Source organism: Panthera onca, chromosome E3 (assembly GCF_046562875.1).
Source record: "Panthera onca isolate mPanOnc1 chromosome E3, mPanOnc1 haplotype 2, whole genome shotgun sequence".
In the NCBI taxonomy this organism is placed as follows: Eukaryota; Metazoa; Chordata; class Mammalia; order Carnivora; family Felidae; genus Panthera; species Panthera onca.
Genome location: NC_138354.1, coordinates 37592931 through 37616606, shown reverse-complemented (window position 1 = coordinate 37616606; position 23676 = coordinate 37592931). Strand labels below are relative to the sequence as shown.

Genomic DNA, 23676 nt, shown 5'->3' with positions numbered 1-23676 from the left:
ATCGCTGGTTTTATTAGGTTCATTATTCTCCCTTAGTGTAGTTTTGCATCAATGTGGCTATTATTCTTAAGTTGCTTTTTTAAAACAAGAGTTGGTACTTACTATGGGAAAAATCCTTGTACAGATCCCACCAAACTCTTCAGAACAAATCATTAGAGCAGAAGTTTCAGTTTGGTTTTGTATTTTGTTTTATTTCTTCCTTTAAGTGACAGAGTGAATGTCACAAGGTGCACATGTTTTAGGAAGGCCCTTGAACATTTTATCATGGTTGTGCTTTGGTGGGAATTGTGTGTGGTTTAGGGAAAGGAGTTAGTTCCTCCTTCTAGGGAGTGACTGGGTGGAAAGAGATGGACTGTATGTATGTGAAATTCAGAAGTCTGAGCGTTTTCATTGGTTTTCTGTGCTCCAGAGGAGTCACTGAACAGAAGGAGCCAGACGGCCAAGATTCTATTTTCTCCCCATCCCACACCCTTTTGGAGGTCAGATTATTATTCTTAGAGCCTTTATGATGCATTATAAAAACATGGTTTGGACCAATATTGGGATGAATTATTCTGTTATTAACACTCTAGGCAGAAGTACCTGGCACCATCTTGCTCACAGCTCTTCCAAGTTTGGAAGCTATTGTCTAGGAGACTTGGCTTACATTGAAAACCATAGCTAAACTCCCCATGGTCTCTCTGAATCCCCTCCTGGTAATAGCCTACCATGGTCCTGATACAGACTCTTGGCAGCCATGGGGATCTCACTCGGATCATCCTCTGCCATTTCACTCCTTAATACACTCTATAGCTCCTCCATAGAGAGGTGAAACGTGCCCCTAGGTTTTTATGGTTCTCTTGGATCTTACAGTCATGGCTGTCTGCCTTTCTCTGAGGATTAGGACTTCTGAACATGGTGAACCACCTCAGCCATTAATCATGTTCAGTTATCAGGTATGTTCATTTAAAATATGAGCTTGCTCTAAATGGAGCTTCTCTGTTCATACCCTGACCATTAGTGAAGTCCTGCTGGAGTGTGGATATGCTCATGGACCATGACTAATGGACGCAAAGGTGGCCAGGAATCCCATCTTTTAGGCATCATGTGTAAGGCATGTCAATGCTTGTGTATCTTGATGAACTCTGGCAGCATTAGTGTCATGGAAGGAAAACATTTTAGTCCTATTAAAGGTGAATGCATCAATCTCCACAAAGCCTGCCTGGAAGAGACTCAGGAGAACGATGGATTTTCCCAGTGATGGATACAGGCCAGGCCACCCCCCCCATAGCCCTGCCTGGCAAAACATATGGGTTCCTGAATGACATTTAGGGCCAGTTGGAATCCTGTTACTGGGAAGCTGACCTGGGGCCACAGGTCTGCCTTGAATGCAGTGGTTTTCCTGCTATCTCTTCAGGCTGCTGGGCAATGGCTCTGTCCCATGGCAGGAGATATCAGTGGTAGAATGAGAGATGCACCAACTTGACTTTCACTTGCTAAATGAATGGCGTGTTTTCAGTCGCCTGGCCCTGAACCAGATCTTTTTCTGCATAACCACTTATGAATTCAGCAAAGAGAAAGAACACTCTGATTATGAGTTGAGCAGAAGGAAACAAAGTCCTGAAAATAAATGGCAATGAGACAAGAACTGTGAATAAGAAAAACTACAGGAAAAAATGCTACAAGAACCCTCATGCCAGTGAACAAATATCATAGCAAGTTGAATAGTGAATTAATGAAGACTGCCCAGATCTCCCTAGCAGTAAGATTCACTATCAGATCCATGACTAAATGTTTTGGCCAAGGAAATAATATTCTGTTATGGTTAAGAGTTAAGAGTTGCTGAACCCTGAGTGAATTCAAATCTCAGCTTTGCCTTTTGCAAGCTTTGTGACTTTGAGAAGTTATGGCACTGCTCTGTTTAACAGTTTACTCATCTGTTAAGTGGACATAATTGTAGCACCCACCTAAGAGCTGTTATAAATTAATAAATGTAAAGCACTTAAATCAGTATTAGACATGTAGTGTTATGAATCTTATTTTCTTGGAAGGACAGAATTTATTTGCATGGTGGTCTCTGCCTCAAAGTTAAAAAATGTGACAGAAGGGGCGCCTGGGTGGCTCAGTTGGTTAAGCGTCTGACTTCAGCTCAGGTCATTATCTCGCAGTTTGTGAGTTCAAGCCCTGCGTCGGGCTCTGTGCTGGTAGCTCAGAGCCTGGAGCCTGCTTCGGATTCTGTGTCTCCCCTTCTCTCTGCCCCTCCCATGCTCATGCTGTCTCTCTTGTTTCTGAACACTAAATAAATGTTAAAAAACTTTTAAAAAATGTGACAGAAGAGGAAGGAATCTAGAGCCCAACAGTTAGGGGGAAAAATGAAGCTAGGGTAGAGTCATTGACAACTCCCTGTGATTCATCTAGAAGCTACATTGTCCAATATGGTAGCCCTTAGCCACATGTGGTATTTAGATTTAAGTAGAAATTAATTAAAATCAAATGCAGTTAAAAAGTTGGTTCCTCAGTCTCACTAGCCACATTTCAAGGGCTCAATAAGCACACATGGCTGGTGGCTTCCATTTTGGAAAGTACACAGTAGAACATGTCCATAATCAAAGAAAGTTCCTTTGGTTAGTTCTGGTTTAGAGCTGTAGTGACCAGCTGAAGTGCTAAGATGATTCAGCTTCCTTTAATGACTAATAGTTTTTGAACATTTAGTTTTCAAGACATGTGCATTATCTCAGTTCACCCTCCCAATGGGCTTAAGAAGCAGGGACTCTGACAGTTTTCATTTTATGGGTGGGGCAAATCACACACCCAGAGGAGGTTGTTGCCCAAGGTCATGCAGCTGGAGAAGGGTGGAGCTGGCTGGATCCTGCTCCAGGTGTCCAAGTCCACAGCCTGCATTCTGAGCTGCAATGGCACCATCTTGCAACATGACACACCCAGTGTACCTTGGAGCATAGAGGTGAAGCGCCAGTGCCAAGGGGATCTTTGGAGCAAAGATTGGTGTCTTGGGGAAGACAAGGAGGAGGTCCTACTCTGAAGTGATGACTGTGGAAGCTTATTAAGAAAACACAAAGCTGACAAAAGGTTTTGGGCTAGGACTTAAACACAGAGTTCTGATTTCTGCCTTTTTGAAGCAATAATAAATGGCTACCAGAATCCTTTCAAGTGAATGTTCTCTTAAGAACTTTCCGTGGTCTGAAGATTCATTAAATGGTCAACTTCATTCCTAAGGGCTTTTATGCTTAAGTCTGAGACAAGTGTATAAACAGACATTTATGAAAGTGCTACTGGGTTAAAAAAATGTGACAGAGCCCTATGGTGAGCCCTGGAGGTACAATTGTGATTAAGCCAGACTCTGCCCTTGTAGAGACTTATCCATCAATAATGGCTAAATGCATATTTCAATTAATACTTATGTAAAATCTATTAAATAAGCACATCATCATTATTCCCATTACACATTTAGGGAAACATGCTTAGAGAAGTTAAGTCACTTACTCGAGGTCATAGCTTCTAACCCCCGTCCCACATGCTTAGGAATGTGATGCAATGTCCCTGGAAGCCAACCCAGGGTTTCTGAAAGTACCTGTCTCTGGGCTGTGATCCAGAGGGGGAGAACACCATTGTCCCACCATTCAGTCTTATTCTGTGTGGTCTTGAAGGAGTACTTCCAGTGTGTCTCTGTGTTAAACATCATGTTGTGAATGACTCCATGATCTTCAATCCAGCGACCTTGGGAATGAAGGAGGGAAGGTACTGATAAGTTCTATGAATGGATACTGCCAGCGGTGTCAAAGTGATCTTAAGACCTCCTCCAATATCCTTCTGGTTGGCCTACTTCTTCTGGGGGACTGTCACTCTGGGTGGCCACCCTGGGGCTTTAGATTTGGTTTTCTGGAGGTGCAAACATTGGTAGCCATAATGAAAGGGCTAATAGAATCTCACACCTGCCAGATTGGATCTGTTGCCTGGAACAGTCCTGGAGGAAGCTGGGGTGGGCTGTGGAAACTGATGGGCGAGGAGGGAAGGCTTAGGGAGGCCAGGTTACTTAGGTTATTCTGTGTCCAGAAGGCAAGAGCCTGGGATTTGGATATATCCTGTGGGGTGATATTCCTTATCTTCTGCTTGTGATGGTCTGATTCAATATTGAATATCCAGTGGGCCCAATTCTTGGCAAATATCCTAGGGTTTTTCCTAGGACTCCCATTGGCTGTGCTGTTTGAGGAAAACAATGGAATCAAGAAAGATTTCTAGACATAGATGGGTATAGACTTATTTCTCTCTACTTAAAGAAGGAAAGTGGATTTTGGGGAATGTGAGTAAGCTAGATTATTCTTGAAAACATAAGAATTGAACCAGATATAGAAAGTACCTGTGGTCTTACACTGTACTGGGGAAAAGGAGAGTGCATACTGGGGAGTAGTCTAAAGACTTAACCAAAAGACCCAGGGAACAGCTGAGTGTCCACTCCCCCACATTCTGGAAGAGATTCCTCTGGGTGACCCTACTGATTGCAATAAGATAGTGATGATTTCTCCTATTTTCAAGGTAAATCAAGACAGGACATTCTGTGACTAGAACTTGATGGTCACGGGAATCGAGAGGGGAAAATTCTCCACTGGCTCAGTCGTAGCCAAGCTCCTGGTGGGTAAAGTCCTCTTAGGATGGCCAAGGCTTTCAGCTGGGAAGAAGCAAAAATACTTGTTGCTTTATCATTTCTGCCTTGTAGGTACACCATGCTTGGAATCACTGGAAAAAAGTTGCACTGCTGTCAGGGACTGGGGTCTTGGTATCAAGGTTCCTGGTGAGGGATCAAATTGGATGGTCAACAGGGGAAGAGCATGGACTTAGAGTCCAAAAAGAGCTGGGTACCAGCTCTGAGTTAACTTCTGACCCTGTTATGTGAACTTGAACAAGCCCCTAACCTGCCTGGCCTTGGTTTGCCTGAATAATAGTGGGTAGGGTTTGTGTGATGAAATCATGGCACATATTTATTGTCCTGTCTTTAGAGATTTTCCACTTTACAGGAATCAGGCACAGAGTTTGCTCAAGATCATGTAGCAGTACTGGGCTTTGAACCCAGGAGGTTTGGTTACACCCCGCTTTTTTTTTTTAGTAGGTAAAATTTGCAAAACATAAAAATAACCATTAACATTTTAAAGTGTACAATTCAGTGGCACTTATTATAGTCACAATGTTGTGCAATAATCACCTCTTTCTAGTCCCAAGGTATTTTCATCACTGCAAAAGGAGACTGTACCCATTAGCAGTCATTCCCCAGTTCTCCATTCCCCTACCTGCTACTGGCCGTTAATCTGCTTTCTGTCTCTATAAATTTAGGTATTCTGGACATTTCATAGAAGTGAAATCTCACAATATGTGACTTTTTGTGTCTGGTTTCTTTTACTTAGTCTCATGTTTTCCATCCATGTTGTAGCATATATCTGTACTTCATTCCTTTTAATGGCTGAATAATATTCTGTTGTATGAATAGACCAGAATGTGTTTATCCATCTATTAGTGGACATTTAGGTTGTTTCTAGGTTGTTTGGCTACTGCGAATAATGCTGCTATGAACATTCATGTATAAGTATCTGTTTGAGTCCCTGCTTTCAATTCTTTTGGGTATATACTTCAGAGTAGAATTGGTGGGTCATATGGTGACTCTATGTTTAACTTTTTGAGGAATTGCCAAACCATTTTCCATAGTGGCTGTACAATTTTACATATCCACTAGTGATGTCCAGGAGTTCCGAATTCTCTGCATCCTCACCAATACTTGTTTCTTCTTTTTTTTGATTACGGTCAACCGAGTGGATATGCAGGGGTATCTCATTGGGTTTGCTGTGCATTTACTGAATGACTTAAGGTGTTGAGCATTACAACCTGGGCTTTTAATCTCCCCGTGATACTGTATGTCACGAGGGGGGTTGAATACCACAAGTGAGGGTACTTTGTTATGGGTAGATGGGGGCCAAATGGACAAGAACTTTTCCTTTTTTGAAATCTACAACAAATCCTCTCCTTGTTGTAGTGTCCAAGTTTTCTCATGGTTGAGCCATGTCATATCACAGCAGATGAAATGGAAGCACAGAGATAATTCACCCAGGTAGTAGCTTGCTTTTGTCTTTATCTTTTTTACCTGCAAATCCTGGATTCTGTTCTGTGTGACTCTTCCTGCCCAGTAAAGAGCAAATCACCATGGAATTATAAATGCCTGCCACTTCACCTGTTCCAGTATTTATCCATGGTATCTATACCACCAACATTAGAATCAGTTGAACTACTGTTAAAAAACACAAATTCTCTGTTCTCCAATCTAGCCCTTGCTCAATCCACACATCTAGGGTTGGATCTGCGAGTTTGCATTTTCTTAGCCAACTGACATGTCAGAGCCACTGGTTCAGGGACTGTTAGTCATTCACACATGTATGTGGATTAGTTCTAGCAGATTACCCATTACTCCAAAATCTGGGTTGATAGCAGCTTCCCTAAGAGACCAAAGGGAAGGCTGGCAGCTGTCAAAACCTGGAGTATTCCAGTATCTGGGGAAGCCTGGGGGCTCAGAGACATTGGGAGGATTTGGAGGAGGGATAGGAGGAAGCAAAGGACACCATGGACATGGAAACTTCCCCTCCCTGGACCTTAATGATTCTGGTTTCCAGGCTCTGGGACCAAGAGGTCAATTATAGTATCAGTTAAATAGACTAGCCTGGGAACCCATCATAGAATCCCTTTTCCCCTCAAAGAGATGTTACCCAAGTTTCAAACAACTAATCTAAAATGAGTTCAGGGAGCATGACCCTTCCATTTTGTGGCATGGCTAGTCCCAGTAATTGCAAAAAGGGAACTGTCTCCATGGTGTTTGTGTTATTTCCACCCTGACACTTAAAGGTATGTTCTAAATCCAGCCAGTGGCTGGGGACCACTAATGACCCAGCAGGAATTTCCATTGCCCCTTCGGTTCCTCCTTCCTGCTGCTCAAGCCTCTTTATCATGGTTAAGGCCCTGTTCTGGAATGTGGGCAGAACAAGATGGGGAGGTGGGGGGAAAGCTAAGAAATGAACAGTTGTAGGGAGCAGCAATCAGTTTTACTAAAATTGCATTTTGTACTCTGGAGACAATCAGGGACTGGGCTGGGAAAGCTGCGTGAAGGCAACAGTGTTGGCCATGCCTGGAGTTCCAGTAGCTGCAAAGGAACTGGTTTCACTTGGGTTGGGTGATGCTGCCCTCACTGCAGTATGATGCTACAGAAGCGGGGCTGCTTTCAGGAGTGGGACACCTGGGTTTGGTCTTGGCTCTTGAAAGCACTTGTTCTTCCCTTGGGCTTCATTTTCCACCTTCATAAAATGAGAGGATTAATGATTTCCAAGGTCCTCTCTGGCTTTATCCATTCTGAGAGTCTATTATCCATGTCATTTCAGTGTCTGTGATGTGGGTAATTATGCAAGTTAAACAGGAAGTAGGATGAGCTCTCTCAGAGAGCGTTAATCCTGCTGCTTGCTAATTATGCTTTAATCAGGGTACAATGCATACTCCCACACCATACCAGTTATGGCAAGATGCAGGTAAATTCTCCCAGCCAAGCATTTCAGGTGTGGGAACGAACCCAGCTAGATTTGACTCCTTTCTCTTGATTCTCAGAGACTGACATTTATTTATTTCTCAAATACTTGCAAGGTGAATTTAGAGAAACATCAAATCCAGCATTTGATCCAAACCCTCCCCTTCAAACATTTTGACCCAAGTACTATCCTCCATTGTCCCATGGTGTTCATAATCTAGGGACCAGGGGAGAGAGTTAATAAGAGAGCATGTTCTGGGGGTGCCTGCAATGCTCACAGTCACTCAGTCTTAGGATTCCCCAACTTACAGGCCCTGCCGAGAGGCAGGTCTAGGTACCATATTTGTACCATGTGATGTCTCCTCCCTACATTCATTTGGCTGGCGAGAAACCCAATTCTCTCTCAAGACTTAAACCAAGAGATGCAGTAACTAATCAGCTGGTGGTGGGCTCCCAGTAGCCTACCATGATAGGTCATGAGCAAAAAGAGAAAGCTGGTTGTGAGTGAGAGAAGTAGAGATAAGAGAGTTCCTGGGGCTGATTAGAAGGAGCACTGGGTTTCTGGATGTCTTCTTTGGAAAAGTGTCTATTCATGTCTTCTGCCCATTTCTTCACTGGGTGATTTGTTTTTCAGGTGTTGAATTTGGTAAGTTCTTTACAGATTTTGGATAGGGTTGATGGGGGGGCAGGGGAGAGGGGTAAATAGGGGATGGGCATTGAGGAGGGCACTTGTTGGGATGAGCACTGGGTGTTGTATGTAAGTAATGAATCATGAGAATCTATCCCCAAAAACCAAGAGCACACTGTACACACTGTATGTTAGCCAACCTGACAATGAATTATGTTGAAAAAAATAAAAAAAAATAGGGACCACTGGGTTTCTGAGAGCCAGAAAAGTGGGATCTGGTTTCTCTAACTCCATTTTCCATTTTTCCTAATTATCCCTCATTTGGTTCCCTGCCCAAGTTTGCCTGTTAGAGTCTTGCAAGGTGGTCCTCTCCCTTGAGCTAGTGTGAAAGGATTTCTGTATTTTACTGACATAGCTGGAGATCAGTGCTCCAATAGATGCTGAACAAAGTGCAGTGGGAACACAGAAAAGAGGGTATCAGGGAAGGCTGCACAGAGGAGGTGACACTGGAGCCTGGTGGCAGGTGAGAGTAAATGCAGTCCATCCTTGAGCAACATGGGCTTGCATTGTGCAGGTCCATTTACATGCCAGATTGTTTTTGACAAATACAGTACAGTACTATAAATGTATTTTCTCTTCCTTATGACCTTCTTAAAAATTTTTTTAAATGTTTTATTTATTTTTGAGACAGGGAGAGACAGAGCATGAACAGGGGAGGGTCAGAGAGAGGGAGACACAGAATCTGAAACAGGCTCCAGGCTCTGAGCTGTCAGCACAGAGCCCGACGCAGGGCTCGAACTCACGGACCGCGAGATCGTGACCTGAGCTGAAGTCGGACGCTTAGCCGACTGAGCCACCCAGGCGCCCCTCCTTATGACCTTCTTAACAACATTTTCTTTTATTGTGAGAATATAGATTATAATACATATAACATATAAAATATGTGCTAATTTACTAAGTTATCAGTAAGGCTTCTGGTAAATATTAGGTTATTAGTTTTTAAATTTTGGGGGATTCAAAAGTTCTATGTGGGCTTTTGACTGTGTGTGGGTTCACCACTACTAACCCCCATGTTGTTCAAGTGTCAGCTGTATTTGCCATGATTTTTAACTATTAAAACTAAGCAGTTCACTGCTTGGGCAAAAGTAGATAGTGGTGGTTTTATAATACCCTGCTCGAGTTGTAACCATCGTCAGTTACCTCCCTTCAAGGATTAGGTAGCTCAAGTTTGCCTAGTTCTTATTTGTTAATGACCTAAACTTACATGATATGCCTTGGGAAAGAAGTGAGCACTGTTGTTCTGTTCTGTTGTTGTGGACAGATCACTATTTTGGCCATTGTTAGATGGCTTGAGAGTTTAGTTCCATAGTTTGAACTAAGATAGGGTCAGGCATCTACCCGGTAAGACTGCTGAAAATCTTTCCTTTTTTGATTATAATGACAAAATGGTCGAGATGGTTCACGACAGGCTTATTGTTGTGAACAATAACAAACAACAAAATTGTTGTGACTGGCTTATTGTTCTAGAGCAGAAGCCCTGCTCTAGAAGCTGTAATTTTTTCAGTTTTTTGCCAGTGTTTTAGGCTATTCCTTGGCTTGTGATGGATGAAAACCACTCCTAAGATCAGGACTAGACCAGACGTAGACTTTAGACCTATACTAGATCTGCCAAGGCTCAAACCTTCATGGGCCTTCAGATCATACAAGAAATGGGTATCTGTGCAGTATTGCCGTTGGCTGTCAGGGAGTGTCATTGGAACTGGGCACACATGGCATTAATGCCATTCCATCCTGCTTATACTTTGCATTCAGCATTCATCTCATTTCCTCTTGAATTTCAGGTGATTACCTCTAAATATGTTTTCTCCATTAGTTTAAAAGCTTCCTAAGAGTAGGGCTGTGCTCATTTATTTTGGTATCAACCTGGCACAAAGCATAGGGCTTTACCCTTAGTAGGCATTCAACAAATGTTTGTTGAGTTTAATTGAAAAAACTCCCTCTTACTTCTGCCCCATTTGCAGATGGCCAGGTATGCTCTGAACAAGTAGGAAGCAGAACCCGATTTAATCCAAAGTCAATTTGGGAAAAAAGATATTTTAGTGGGATTAAAATAAACCATGCCATAACTTAATAACTCAATAAGGGCATTCCTCTCCCCCCGCCCCAAACATTTGCTCTGTTCCTATCTACTAATTTTCAGGTGGAACAGTGTATATTTACAGATAGTCCATCTGGGTGTAGACACACTTTAATGCTGAGAAACTGCTTGTGTTATTCACTAATTCCTTTAAACTAATCTACTATATAAACTATAAGCATATCTTCATTTTCCTCCCGATTTGTGATTCATTAATTTCATATTCCCAAAACCAAAGAAGAAAATGTCTTGTTAACCAGCTAGTATGAAGTCAGGAAGAATTGTTGCCAAATCAGGTCAACTCACCACCTCAAATCCACCCAATATTCCATTCTCAAGCTAACAAGCTCATTCAGAACCACAGCCAAGACACTGATGGGAAAGCAGCCTCCACTGATGCTGAAAACCACACTCACCCAAGTGTGCACACCCAGGGTACCACCCATTGATAATACACTGGACCCATAACAAAAGTACTTGAAATGAGAACAGGTGAACCAATCAAAATTTAAAACCTTATCAATTCCTGCTATAGAACTGAGGCTTGTCCCCAACACTAGCACTCATGATGGCAGCCCTTGTCTGGACAGAGAATATAAAACCCTAGCATGCCCATTTTACTAAACCACTCTTGCTCATGTGTAAGTGCGAATGAAAAATGCTGATGCTGCTTCTTTTTGACATTGCTTTTTAATTATGGTCATCAATAAATCATTTTATCCTTGAACAAGACTTGAGAATGGCCCTAAGGCAGAGGCACAATTCCTTAGGAACTAGGCCAACAGAGAATGGTCTTTCACACTCTATACCTCTTCCTTTATCTGCTGTCAAAAGCAGAAACGTTCTCTCTTTGAGTAGCTGGAAGTAGACGGCTTCTTGAGTTCCATCTGGAAACTCTGTTAACACACAGTTCTACCCTTGACCTGCCTTACTAGCCACTGTGACGGAAATGGGATCTCTCTGCTGTATTTTTTTTTCTCACTTTATTTTCTCCTCTTACCACTATAGTGGACTGAATGGTGCCCACTGGCACCCCCCCCCCCCCATTTATATGTCCATATTCTTATTCTCAGAACCTGTGAATGTTGCCTTATTTGGAAACTAGGTCTTCATAGTTGTAATTAAGGATTTTGACATGAGATGATCCTGGATTATCCATGTTGACTTTAAATCCAAAGATAAATATCCTTACAAGAGGCAGAAGAGGAGAGGACTCAGATGGAAAAGGAGAAAGGAGACAACATGATCATGGAGGCAGATATTGGAATGATGTGGCTACAAATCAAGGAATGCTGGTAGCCGCTAGAAGACAAAGTGGGAAGGAAAGATTCTCCCCTTGAACCTCTGGAGGGAGCATGGCCCACTGATACTTTATTTTGGGCTTCTGGTCTCTGGACTTTCAGTTGCTTTAAGCCACCCAGCTTATGGTACTTTGTTACAGCAGCCATAGGAAACTAATACACCTGTGCTGTTACCCTCAAGTGGTTCCAGCTTTTCTCACTCAAGACCTTGGAATCCAGAGCAGTCATGATTTTTTTTCTCAGTTGCTGTGGTGTTTTGGGCTGACACGTTCTCATGTGTAATCCATAGACCTGAAGCATCAGCATTACTTGGGAGCTTCTTGGAATGGCCCCACTTCAGATCCTTTGAACTGGAATCGGCATTTTAACCAGATCCCCAGGTGATTCATATACATATTCAAATTTGAGAAGCACTAATAGGAGAATCTCTAAGGTGGCAATTAGATCTTTTCTCTACCTGGAAGAGTCCTAGTTTCTTCATGTTAATTATGGTGTGGAGGTTATATAAAAACAAAACCAAATCAAATTCTTTGGTTAGAAATTTACACTGATGTGGTATAGATGACATGGCATAATGTCTGGAATTTGCTTTACAAGGTTCCAGAAAGGGGACACCTGGGTGGCTCAGTCGGTTAGGTGTCTGACTTCAGCTTGGGTCATGATCTCACATAACCTGCATTGGGCTCTGTGCTGACAGTGCCGAAACTGCTTGGGATTCTCTTCTCTCCCTCCCTCTCTGCCCCCCTCCATCGTTCATGCTCCATCTCAAAATAAATAAATAAACTTAAAAAAAAAAAAAGGTTCCATGATGTGCCTGGGTGGCTCAGTCACTTGAGCATCGAACTTCAGCTCAGGTCATGATCTCATGGTTTACGAGTTTGAGCCCCGCATGGGGCTCACTGCTGTCAGTGCAGAGCCCGCTTCAGATCCTTTGTCCTCCTCTCCCTTTGCCCCTCCCCAACTTGAGCATGCTCTCACTCTCTCTCTCTCTCTCAAAAAATAAACATTAAAAAAAAAAAAGTTTCCAGAAAGAAAGGCAGGCAGGCAGAAAAGAAGAAAGAAAAGTCCATTGAGTGGAGACAATGGAACAGGATTGGCAAAATGTGGAAAAATTCTTACAGTTCGGTGATGGGTATAGGGGGTTCCTTGTGCAATTTTCTCTGCTTTTTCTACACTAACTTTAGAAATTAGTGTACTGAAAAGTTAGGGAATACCCTGGTTTTCCAGCCTTCCTTATTTTCAATTATTTTCTTTTCTTATTTATTTTCTTAATAATAAGAAATATTTTCTTATTTCTCTACTTTTCGTTCCTTGTGGAAATGATTAGTGTTGGAAACATGTCTTTTCTGTCTCTATCTGTGGTTTTCTTTGTTTCATCTGTGTTTGGGGCTTTGTTGACTTCCAGGACTTTTTCAGTGGAGAGTGGTTTCTGGGGGAGAAGGATGGGAGCTGATTAAAAGGTTTACATCTTCTAACTAGGTTTCCAACAACATCTGCTGGGCTTGTACTGTTAACCAGCAGCAGGGATTTAATTTCCTTTTCCTTTCCCTACCTCTCTTACCTCTTTCAGACTCTATTTTTTTTTCACTGGATAGAGTGTCACATGGGTGACCTTTGGCCCTCTGATTTATATGTGATTTGTGTATTATACCTCTAGTTCAAGGGTTCTCAAGTAGGGGGTGATTTTGCCCCCCAAGGAACATTTGCAATGTCTTGGAGACATTTTCGGTTGTCACAACTGGGAGAGGGGAGGGATGTTGCTAGCATCTAGTGAGTAGAAGCCAGGGATGCTTCTAAACATTCTACAACACACAAGACAGCCCCCCCCAAAGACAAAGAATGATTTGGCCTAAAATGTCAGTGGTGGGACATTGAGAACCCTGCTCTAGTCTTAAAGATCATCTAAATACATTTGGCCATGCTTCTTTTGCTCTTGTTTCAGGCAGAAGGAGAGGTGGATTCATGACTGGTTACGACATCTATGAGGACTTTTTACCTCTTATAGGTTGATTTTGGGATAGAATGTAAGTAACTGATCATTTGTGCAAATTGTGCCCTGCCCACCTCCAGGGGGCACCACCCACATAGCATTCATGAAAACAGTTCTTCCCAGAATTGTGCTGTACACCGTCTACATGGTTACAAGTGGTGGTTCTGATTTTGGAGTTGTTCTGGCGGGGTTCTGGAATTGGGAGAAGCTTAATTTCTGACTGATAGGGACCTTGAGCCTACCATCGAGTGTCCTTCCAAGAAAGGAGGAAATGAAGAGCAGAGAGGACCTCACTGTTATTATCCTCCACCATCATCTCCTTACGAGCATCCCCCTTTCACCTCTGATCCATATCTATTTGACTAGATTTAAAATTGTTAAATTATAATATCACAGCTTACATTTTCTATAGCCTTTGTCTGAAACATGGTGGTGATAGCTTCTTATTTTCAGTAGGTTCCTTGGGGGAGAAAATATATGCTGCTGCCATAAGACTTCCTATCCACCCACCACTTGCTTGGCGGGATTTCCTTAGTTTCAGCAGCATAACTTATTCTCACTGGTCTTCAATCACTTTGCAATAAAAACTGAGATTGCAGAAATGTTCACTGTCATTACCAGTGATGGAGCAGTAAGTACAGGCTTCTGGAGAGGGAGAAGGAATTGGGTGATTTAAACTAGCAGAATGAGCTTCTAACCCTCAGAGAATGGCTTTTCATTTCAGTGAGATCTGAGGGGAATTGGGACAGTTCAGGGAGACTGGGGGGACCATGCTGGGATGTGGCTGTTTGCAGGTGTGGGTACTGTATCCACGGGGTGCCCCATAGCTGAGGCTGTGATTTCTTGGGACTGAGTACTGGGCCACTGGACTGTACACCCCCATCCCTACATCGTCAGCCCCAGGCTGGCGTGGTAGACCTCAGCACTTCCTGCCAGTTCTTCCTCTGTTGGTCTTTTCTCTGATAACAGTCCTTGACTTTCCACTGGGAACCCACCAGCCCCTGACTTGCAGTCTACCTGGTTTGTGTGAGGCTTGCCACCTCCTTAACCCCAAACTGGGGGTGGACACGTAGTCTCAGCTTGGGTGTTCAGCATTGTTCCACTCTCCCCCGGGCCATAGCGATTGGTTCTGAGAAGTAAATTGGTCCAATGAGAGCCAGCCTTGGGAATTTTGTGGTCACTCTTAGAGAGAGACAGAGAGAAAGAGAGGGAGAGGGAAAAGGAGGGAGATAGATCATTGTGATGACATAATATGAGGATCTGGATTACTAATGCCTGTAGTTATCAATTAATTATGTCTTACGGTACTATTATCGGTTGAACTGTTTCTCAAAAAAGATGTTGAAGTCCTAAGCTTAGATGCTCAGAATGGGACCTTATTTGGAAATAGGTCCACTACAGAGATGAGGTCATGCTCCAGTGGGGTGGGCCCCTAATCCAAATGACTTGTTCCCTTACAAGAAGATGACTATATGAAAACAGAGACACAGGGAATCCAATCTGTGGATTGGATGGAGGATGGGACTGTGGCATCTACAAGCCAATGAATGCCAGAGATTGCCAACAAACTACAAGAAGTGAGGAAGAGACAGGAAGGATTCCCTGTGGATTTGAGAGGGCATACAGCTCCATTAACACCTTGATTTCCAACTTCTGGACTCCACAAGTGTGAAACAATAAATTTCTGGGTTTTTTTTCTAAGATTAAAAAAAATCTTTAAGCAATCCCTACACCCAACATGGGGCTTGAACTCACAACCCTGAGATGGAGAGTCACATGTTCTACCAACTGAGCCAACCAGGCACTTCATAATTTTCTGTTGCTTTAAACTGCCCAGTACTGTTAAGTAAACTGTGGTACTTTGTTATGGCAGCCCTAGGAAATGACTATAAATACTTTCAATTAATAATTCTCCCCCAACTTCTTCTCCTCCTCCTCTTTGTCCTCCTCCTCCTCATTTTTGCCTAAGCAACAGAAAGTCTAATAGTGATGTGGTGACACACTATGATTGGACAGCCCAGCCTCCATGGACATTTATTGCCCCTCTGACATCAACCCTTGGGGTTCAGGGGTTAGCCATAATTCTGCGGGCTTTCTGGAGCTTCACTCTGGGGCATGATCCTGTTAACTTTTGCCTTTACACAAAGACTGATGCTCACCTACTGTTTATCTAAGCCCCGTCAGGGACCTGTTTGTGCTAGGCAGAATTCCAAAATGGTTCTCAAGGTTCTTGTCCCCTGATATATATGCCTGGTATAATTCTTTTCCCTTGAACATAGGTGAGACCTGTGGCTTGCTTCTAACCAACAGAACATGGAGAAGTTGAGATTTTGCAGATCCTTTGAATCCTTATCAGTTCATTTTGAGTTAATCAAAAGGGAGATTATCCAGCGTGGGTCTGACTTTATTAGGTGAGCTCTTAAAATAGGATCTAGAGCAGAGAGACCCTCTCCTGTGGCCTCAAAGGAGCAAGTTGCCATGAATTCTACAGTTGCAGGGAAATGGATTCTTCTAACAGCCATGAGAGCTTGGGACCCCATCCTAGCTGACACCTTGATTGTGACTTTGTGAGACACTGAGCAGAGGCTCCAGCTCACTGGTGCTGACTCCTTTCCCATGGATACTGAGAGATAATACATGGGTGTTGTACTAAACTGTTAAGTTTGTGGTAATTTGTTTTGCAGCCAGAGAAAAGTAATACATCATTCTATTTTAAGAAACTTCCAGGTCCTGTGGCCAAGTTCCCCTGTGTGTGTGTGTGTGTGTGTGTGTGTGTGTGTGTGTGTGTGTGTGTGGCATGGAGTTTGGGGGTGGGGGTTATGAAGCCAGATGGGAAGAAGAAAACTATGTTGGAGGAAGTAATGGCCCATTCACTGGGGGAGGGGCTGAGCTTGATTAATGTGCAGGCCTACCCAGTGCCCGTCTTTGGGGAGCTGGAGGGAGAATGTTTCCTCTAGAGCCAAGGCTTGCTTTGCACTTGGGAGCTTAAATCCTAGACAGGGGCTCTACTTCCCCGTCTTGTAGATGGTGCTGGGGGAGCCTGTACTTGGAGGAAAAATTTACATTCTTTGTAAAGATGCAAAGATTTTTTTGAGTGTAGAGGTGATGAAGTAGGATATTTTGAATTAGTAGCCAGTTTTCAAGAAATCTTCTTTCCTTGAGTCTTTTGCTCAGGACTTCTGCCCTTCCTGCTTCAAGGAGAGGATGCTATTGGAGAAAGCATGGAAAGTGGGTATTCCTCTTAAGCTCTGCCCCTTATGGTAGCCATAGAGGAGCTGTGGTGCAGTAAAAGGCTTATGGGGGGGACACAGCCAGGTGAGAACACATCTCTCTGTCTGATTCCCCGAGCTGTCAGTGAAAGGAAACACAGAGGCAGAAGGATCCACAAGAAAGGGGCTCTTCATCTTTCTCCCTGGCAGAGCTGCAGAGAAAAGGAAACAACACCTGAATAGATCTGTGGGATCTGGAAACAGAGGGGACATGAGCCTGTGTCTTGGGACAAGTCCTAGGAAGTGGCAAGACCTTGGAGTCACTTAAGTGTATAGTTGGCCATTGTTCCCACTGCCAGGCCCAACAGAGATGCTAAAATAATTGTTGAGTGGAAGAATGAATACGTTGGAGGCCCCCTTAAAAACTCTCCAGGAGGACTTTCTTTACCAGCAGCAGGGAAAACTGATGAGGGTCATGTGACTCTGGTTCTGGGGTGAGGGCTGAGATACCCACACATCTGACAGCCCCCAGGTATGAGGAGGCCCTGCTGCCCATATCTGGGCAGCAGATTCTCTGGGGGGCCCAGGGTTCTGACCTTCGGCAGCTGAGTCAGCTATCTTAGGGAAGCTTGCTCATGGGTCCTTGTGCCTGGGGCATGGCTTCTCCTGGCCTGGGACCACCTGGCCCCTGCTCCTTGAACTCTGTCTGGGAAGCTCAGGGAGGTGGCCACATGGCTTCTCAGACCTGAGCCTGTGTTGGAGCTAGGATGTGAAGCAGTGCAACAGGCTCTTCTTCATCACCTCTCTTCTGTTAAATTGCCCAGAGGTGTTCGTAAGAACACAAGTTAATTAGTCGTTGAGCTAGGAGAGCCCCCTTTATCATAGTTTGTGTCAGGTCTGTACCCTAGAATCTGATGAGGTCTTTGGGTGCTGGCAGCACACATTTTAACCATTATTTTTTCTATTACGGATAATTCTTGCGCACACTGGAGTCAGACAGAGGTCGGCTTGAGCTCAGCTCATGGAGACAAATGCTGAGGGTTTTGCTGGGTCTGGGGTGGTCTCTGTTTCATTAATACAACATACTCAGGATATATACTCGTTTCCTGGAAGCTCTGGGGATGGACAACATTCAGAGGGGTTTGGAAAGATTACTTAGAATCAAAGACACTGACGGGCTGTAGTCATGCTGGAGGGTAGGGATTGAGGAACCAGTGTCTGGAACCATCCAGGACTGAGTTTGAATCCTGCCTCTGCCCCAGAAAAGATTTGTACATCTTTGAGCCTCAGATATCTCTGCCCTGTAAAGAGGGTAACTGTCCTGACTTCATATCACCGTTAAAATTATTGAAAGATCTGATGATCATGGTACCTGCTTGGCCTATTCATGAGCAGGTTCAACCATTCAAGGCAGGGGTTTTCAGCTGGGGCCAATTTGCCCCCACAGCAGACATTGGGCAATGTCTGGAGACGTTTCAGGTTGTCATATCGGGAGGAGGGGTGCTCCTGACATCAGGTGGGTGTACAGACCAGGGATGCTGCTCAGCATTCCACAGTGCACCGGATATCGCCCCTCCAACCCCAGCACAGAGAATGATCTAGTCCCAAATATCAATAGAGCTGATGTTGAAAAACCTGTTTTATAGTTGAAGCAGAGTGAATGTTCACTTGCTCAATAAATGGCAGGTCTAGTTATAAATAAGAGGGTTCAAAGGAACATGTTTTTTCCACAGTGGGTGAATTAAAAAGATTATTTTGTATACAATGCTTTGTTATTTATAGGCAATACGTTTCACATGGTCCAAGATCTAAAAATTATACAGGGGGTACAATCCAGTCTCCTACCCTGTGCCCTCCTCGGAGGAACCAGTATCGCCAGTTTCTTGTGTATTTATCCAGATTTCCTCTATGCATCTACAAGTAATTGTATGCATATATATACACATCCATATTATATGAACACATATATTCATGCTACACACATTCTTTGCATCTTGCTTTTGTCACTGAATCCATTTTGGAGATAACTTCCTATGAGGACACAAAGAACTTGCTCATTTTTCTTTTGTAGGTAACAGACTATGCCATTCAATGGGTATCTGGTATTTTATTTAGCCATTCCCCTCTGGGTGAATAGTTAGGTTGTTTCTGTTTTCTTGTGGTTACAAATGCCAGTGCAATGAATAACTTTGCATGTACATCATGCATCATTTTCCACCCAGCAGATATATATCTGTTGGATAAAGTCCTACAAGTGGAATTGCCAAATAAGAAAATTTGTGCAATTCTGATTGTATTGGGTGTTGCCAAATTACCCTCCATTGAAGCTGTACCCAATTCCATTTCCCACTGGCAATGAATGTAGACGAGGAGGTGCAGTAATTTTATAATTTTTAAAATTTGCTCTCACTGTTTATATCTTGTCATCAAAAATCTTCTGGGAATAAATAAAGGGTGGGCATGCCTTATAATATTTTGTGCCCATCATATTCTCAGTGTTCAGGGACCCAGAATCTGCCCATGGGAGGTCTTTTAAGTGTTAGAAAGTTAATGCCACTGGGAAGTAGCATTCTCTTTCTCCAGAAAAGGGCTATTTAGTTCCTGCTTCCTGGCACTAATAGTTCCCAAATGACTTGCCTCTCAAAGAGTTTACATGTAGGAAAATCTCCCTCTGAGTGGTTGTTCAGCTTTATTTTTTAAGTTTCTGATTCAAGGGCCCCTTTGAGAGTCTGATGGAAGCGATAAAACCCTCTCCCCGAAAAAGGTACTAGCAGTTTGTGTATCATTTCAGAGGCTCCCAGAGCTGCCTTGGACCCCAAGGGAGTGGTTTTCTGGATAGGGGTGAGGCTCATACTGCCAGGCACCATTCCATACCCCACAAGAGGGGTCTGTGGATTCCAGGCTCAGAGCTGGGCAGAACCAGTTCCACGTGGCCAGGGACACCCTGGTTCCAGGCCTGGCTTCTTCCTTGCCCATTTCCTGGCCAAGTGACTGATGAGTTATTTGGCCTCTCTGAGCCTTCATTTTCTCATCTGTGGAATGAGGACAACACTTGCTTTGCAGTATTGTTGTATTGGAGACATTGAAGCCTAAGCACCTAGCACATGCCTGGCTTCAGGCCCATGTTGGAGAAAAGAATGCTGATGTTATTCTTACTATCGTGGAATCCTTTGCATTTTGGTATTTGGGATTATGGAATGACCACATTCCTTCCTATCACAGACATCTGGAACATGCTCTTCCCTATGCCTGAATGCTTTTCCTTCCTCTTGTCTCCTGTACTCTCTTTCAATTCTCAGTTCAACTGCTCCATCTCAGAGAGCCTTTTCCTGTTTCCAATTTCAAGTCAATTTGCCCTTGCTCTCTTCTGGAGAAACTCTTCTCTTCCTTCTCAGTGACTTTCCTAGTTGTAATGAGATCTGTTAGTATCTTTTCTTGTCTAATGTTGTGTCCTCCTCTTGGGCTACACGTTCTAGGTAAGCTGGGGAGACTGGCAAGGGCAAAGGTACTAAGAGAGGTCGGGACTGGGTGGAGGCACAGGCAGGTGACCTTTGTGATCTGGAAAGAACCGTGTAAGGGAAAGAGAAATAAGAGAAGATAGGAGAGAGTGGATCAGGGGCCAGGTCATGGGGACTTTCTGGGCCACAGAGAGACAAAATTTGAATTCTTTTCAAAGAGTATTGGTGTCCCTCCAACTCTTCAGTAATAAGCCAGGGAATCCTCTAATCTAATTGAGCTCTTTAAACTTTAATGTTTTACTATTTTTATAAAGTTCTTTTAATAATTTACTTTTGTTTTTTTAAATCATTATTTTTTTAAACGTTTATTTGAGAGAGAGAGAGAGAGAGAGAGAGACAGAGCATGAGTGGGGGAGGGGCGTGCACACACACACACACACACACACACACACAGGGAATCTGAAGCAGGCTCTAGGCTCTGAGCCATCAGCACAGAGACCCATGTGGGGCTCGAACTCATGAACTGCGAGATCATGACTTGAGCTGAAGTCAGATGCTTGAATGACTGAGTCACCCAGGCGCCCCTAATAATTTACTTTTGGAAAAGATCACCAGCCACTGTGTGTAAGGCAAGGTGCAGGGTGGGTGGGTCTGGGGAACAGGGAGCAGGGGCTAGGGAGGCTGCAGCTGTGTGGTCCTGATTCTGTCTGCAGACTGGGGCTCTGTAGCAGTGGGGTTCTAGAAACCAGAATATTCTTAGCTAGTGCTTCTTCCATTTGCATGAACTGCCTCCGTCTCCCGAGAGCTGGTTGAGAATGGGCTGTATCTCAGGGAATGACAGACACTGGAGCTTCCACTAGCATTGGCAAATTGGCTGCAGAGTGGAGCTTACCTGAGATGGTGGTGAAGTGAGACGGGGACGTCATTGTCACGAAGGGTGGTGTGAGGTACTTGGCCTTCACTCCCTCCTGGGCCAGCCGGTCCATGTTGGGGGTGTCCACATCCTGGTCATAGTTCCAGCGGAAGCCATCGAAGGAGATCAGCAGCAGCTTGTTGAAGTTCTTCCTTCCAGGGACAGGGTGGCAGCTGGCCCAGCCCAGCAGGACGGGCAGCAGCAGCGTGAGGACCCCAAACCCTGTCATGCTGCGAGCACCAACATCACAGAGTTTGTGGTCCGGCTCCCATTTTCTCCCTTTTTTATCTGCGATTGAACAAAGTCCAAATTGATAATTCTGCCTGAGCTCCGCTGTGGATCAAAACACCTGGAATGTAACAAGATGTCATGTTTTACGTGATGGAAAGTTCTGGAAATGGATGGTGGTGATGGTGGTACAACCTTGTGAATGCATTCAATGCCACTGAACTGTACACTGTAAAATGGTAAAAATGGTAAATTTTATGTCATGCATATGTTACCATGATAAAAATAAGTCAAACCATGTGAAATATTTTGGACTTTTATATCAATTCCACTATTGTGAAGATTTGGGGAACAAATTAGATTGGTGCTTTCCTTTGCTCAGTATATTCTGTTTTTATAGGGAGAACAAATTATTGTGAATTATGACTACAAACGCAGCCACCATGGATTGAGGGCTTGTGAGGACTAGGAACTGTATATACATTATCTATTCCATTTAACTAAAAAAAATCCTAGGTAGGTTATTAGTTAGAAATGCCCCATAAGAAATAAAAAAAAAAAATACTGTGGCTAAATACACATAGGATAACACCATTTTAACCATTTGAAAGTGTACAAATTCAGTGACATTTGGTGCATTCACAACGTTGTAAAGCTATTATCTCTATCTAATTACAGAACTTTTTCATCCCATCAAAAGGAAATCCTATACCCATTAGCAGTCACTCCTCATTCTTCCCTTGATCAGTCTTTGGCAACCACTAATCTGCTCTTTGTCTGCTTGAATTTACCTTGCCAGGACATTTCATACATGGAATCATAAAGTATGTGACCTTTTGTGTTTGGCTTCTCTCACTGAGCATGATGTTTTCAGGGTTCATCCATGTTGTTATATGCATCAACATTTCATTCTTTTCATGGCTTATTAGTGTTCTACTGTATGGATATGCCACTTTTTGTACATCCACTCACCAGCTGATTGACATTTGGGTTGTTTCCACCTTTTGGCTATTGTGAATAGTGCTACTATGAATATTTGTTTGAATACCCTCTGCTTTCCACTAAATTTTTACAACATATCGATCAGGTGGTTTTTACTTATTATCTGCTGCATAAATAGTTCAGACAGACTATGGAACCACTTCAAGGTACTACAGCAGATGTGAGGCTGGAACTTCAGTTTTTATACTTGGCTACATGTTTGCTGGGCATGGGAGGGGTGTATTAAATTTCCCAAGGGAACAAATTGCTTTGTATACTATTCTTTTTTTTAAAGCATACTATTTTTTAATGTTTATTTTATTTATTTTTGAAGGGTGGGGAGGGGCAAAGAAAGAGACAGAATCAGAAGCAGGCTTCAGCCTCCAAGTTCTGAACTGTAGCGTAGAGCCTGATGTGGGGCTCAAACTCATGAACCATGAGATCATGACCTGACCTGAAGTCAGCCACTTAACTGACTGAGCCACCCGGGCGCCCCACACCCCACATTTGTTGAGCACATATTCTATCCTAGGGGTAAGAGACACAGAAAAATAGATGCAGAGGTTGCCTGTGGGTGGCTCAGAGTCCAGGGGACAGGCAGACAAGTAAAGTATTACATGCAATGGAAGGGCCCTGCTGGAGGTGTGTATGGGAAGTGATGTGGGAGCAGAGATAGAGGGTCCCAACCTGGAGAAGCTGGGTAGGGGAGGGTTCCTTGGAGGAGGTGGTGCTAGTTTTGAGTTTTGCAGGCTGGGTGGAATTAACCTGTTGGAAGAACCATCGCTCAGCCATCCCTCTGGATATGACAGCATCTGCTTCTGACCTCTTCCTGTAGGTATATGGATGACATTTACCTTTGCTCTTTTAGAAAGATCTTTGCATTGTGTAAAGATGTCACCAATGGGTTTTTCTGTGACAGGAGTTGAAGGTCTGCTCAGGTATTTAGGGGAAGTTTTTGGAAGATTTTTATCTTGACATGGGGGACTGAAGGCTGGATATCAGACCCCACATCAATGACTCATTTCCCCCTTGCTGAAATTGCCTGGAATTCTGTTCCAGGTATTTGCTTAGGTTGAATCTTTGGGATGAGGAGGTGGTGTGTTGGAGGAGCTCCATTGTGTATTTGCATAACTTGGCTTCTCCTATTAATTAGCGTGGTGTTTTGCTATTTGAGGGATTTCCATAGAATTTTGTGATGAGTGTGCAGCTTTGTGGTTGAGTGTGTTTTGAAGTTTTCCAGGTTGAGCGTGTTTTGAAGTTTGGGTTCATATCTTGACTCTGCCAC

The 23676-nt window shown here is 43.5% G+C and overlaps 1 protein-coding gene across 1 annotated transcript in view; it reads right to left on the bottom strand.

Moving 5' to 3' along the window:
- LOC132689032 (ectonucleotide pyrophosphatase/phosphodiesterase family member 7-like) overlaps positions 1 to 21478 on the bottom strand; it is a 28114-nt gene extending 6636 nt beyond the window's left edge. The window contains exons 1-2 of the mRNA XM_060648431.3: positions 21162 to 21478; positions 3569 to 3714 (exon numbers count right to left, since the gene is read on the bottom strand). Of these exons, the coding sequence (XP_060504414.2) occupies positions 3569 to 3714; positions 21162 to 21411 (396 nt within the window). The 5' untranslated portion in view covers positions 21412 to 21478. The remainder of the gene's footprint in view (positions 1 to 3568; positions 3715 to 21161) is intronic.
- Between the last annotated feature and the right edge of the window lie 2198 nt (positions 21479 to 23676).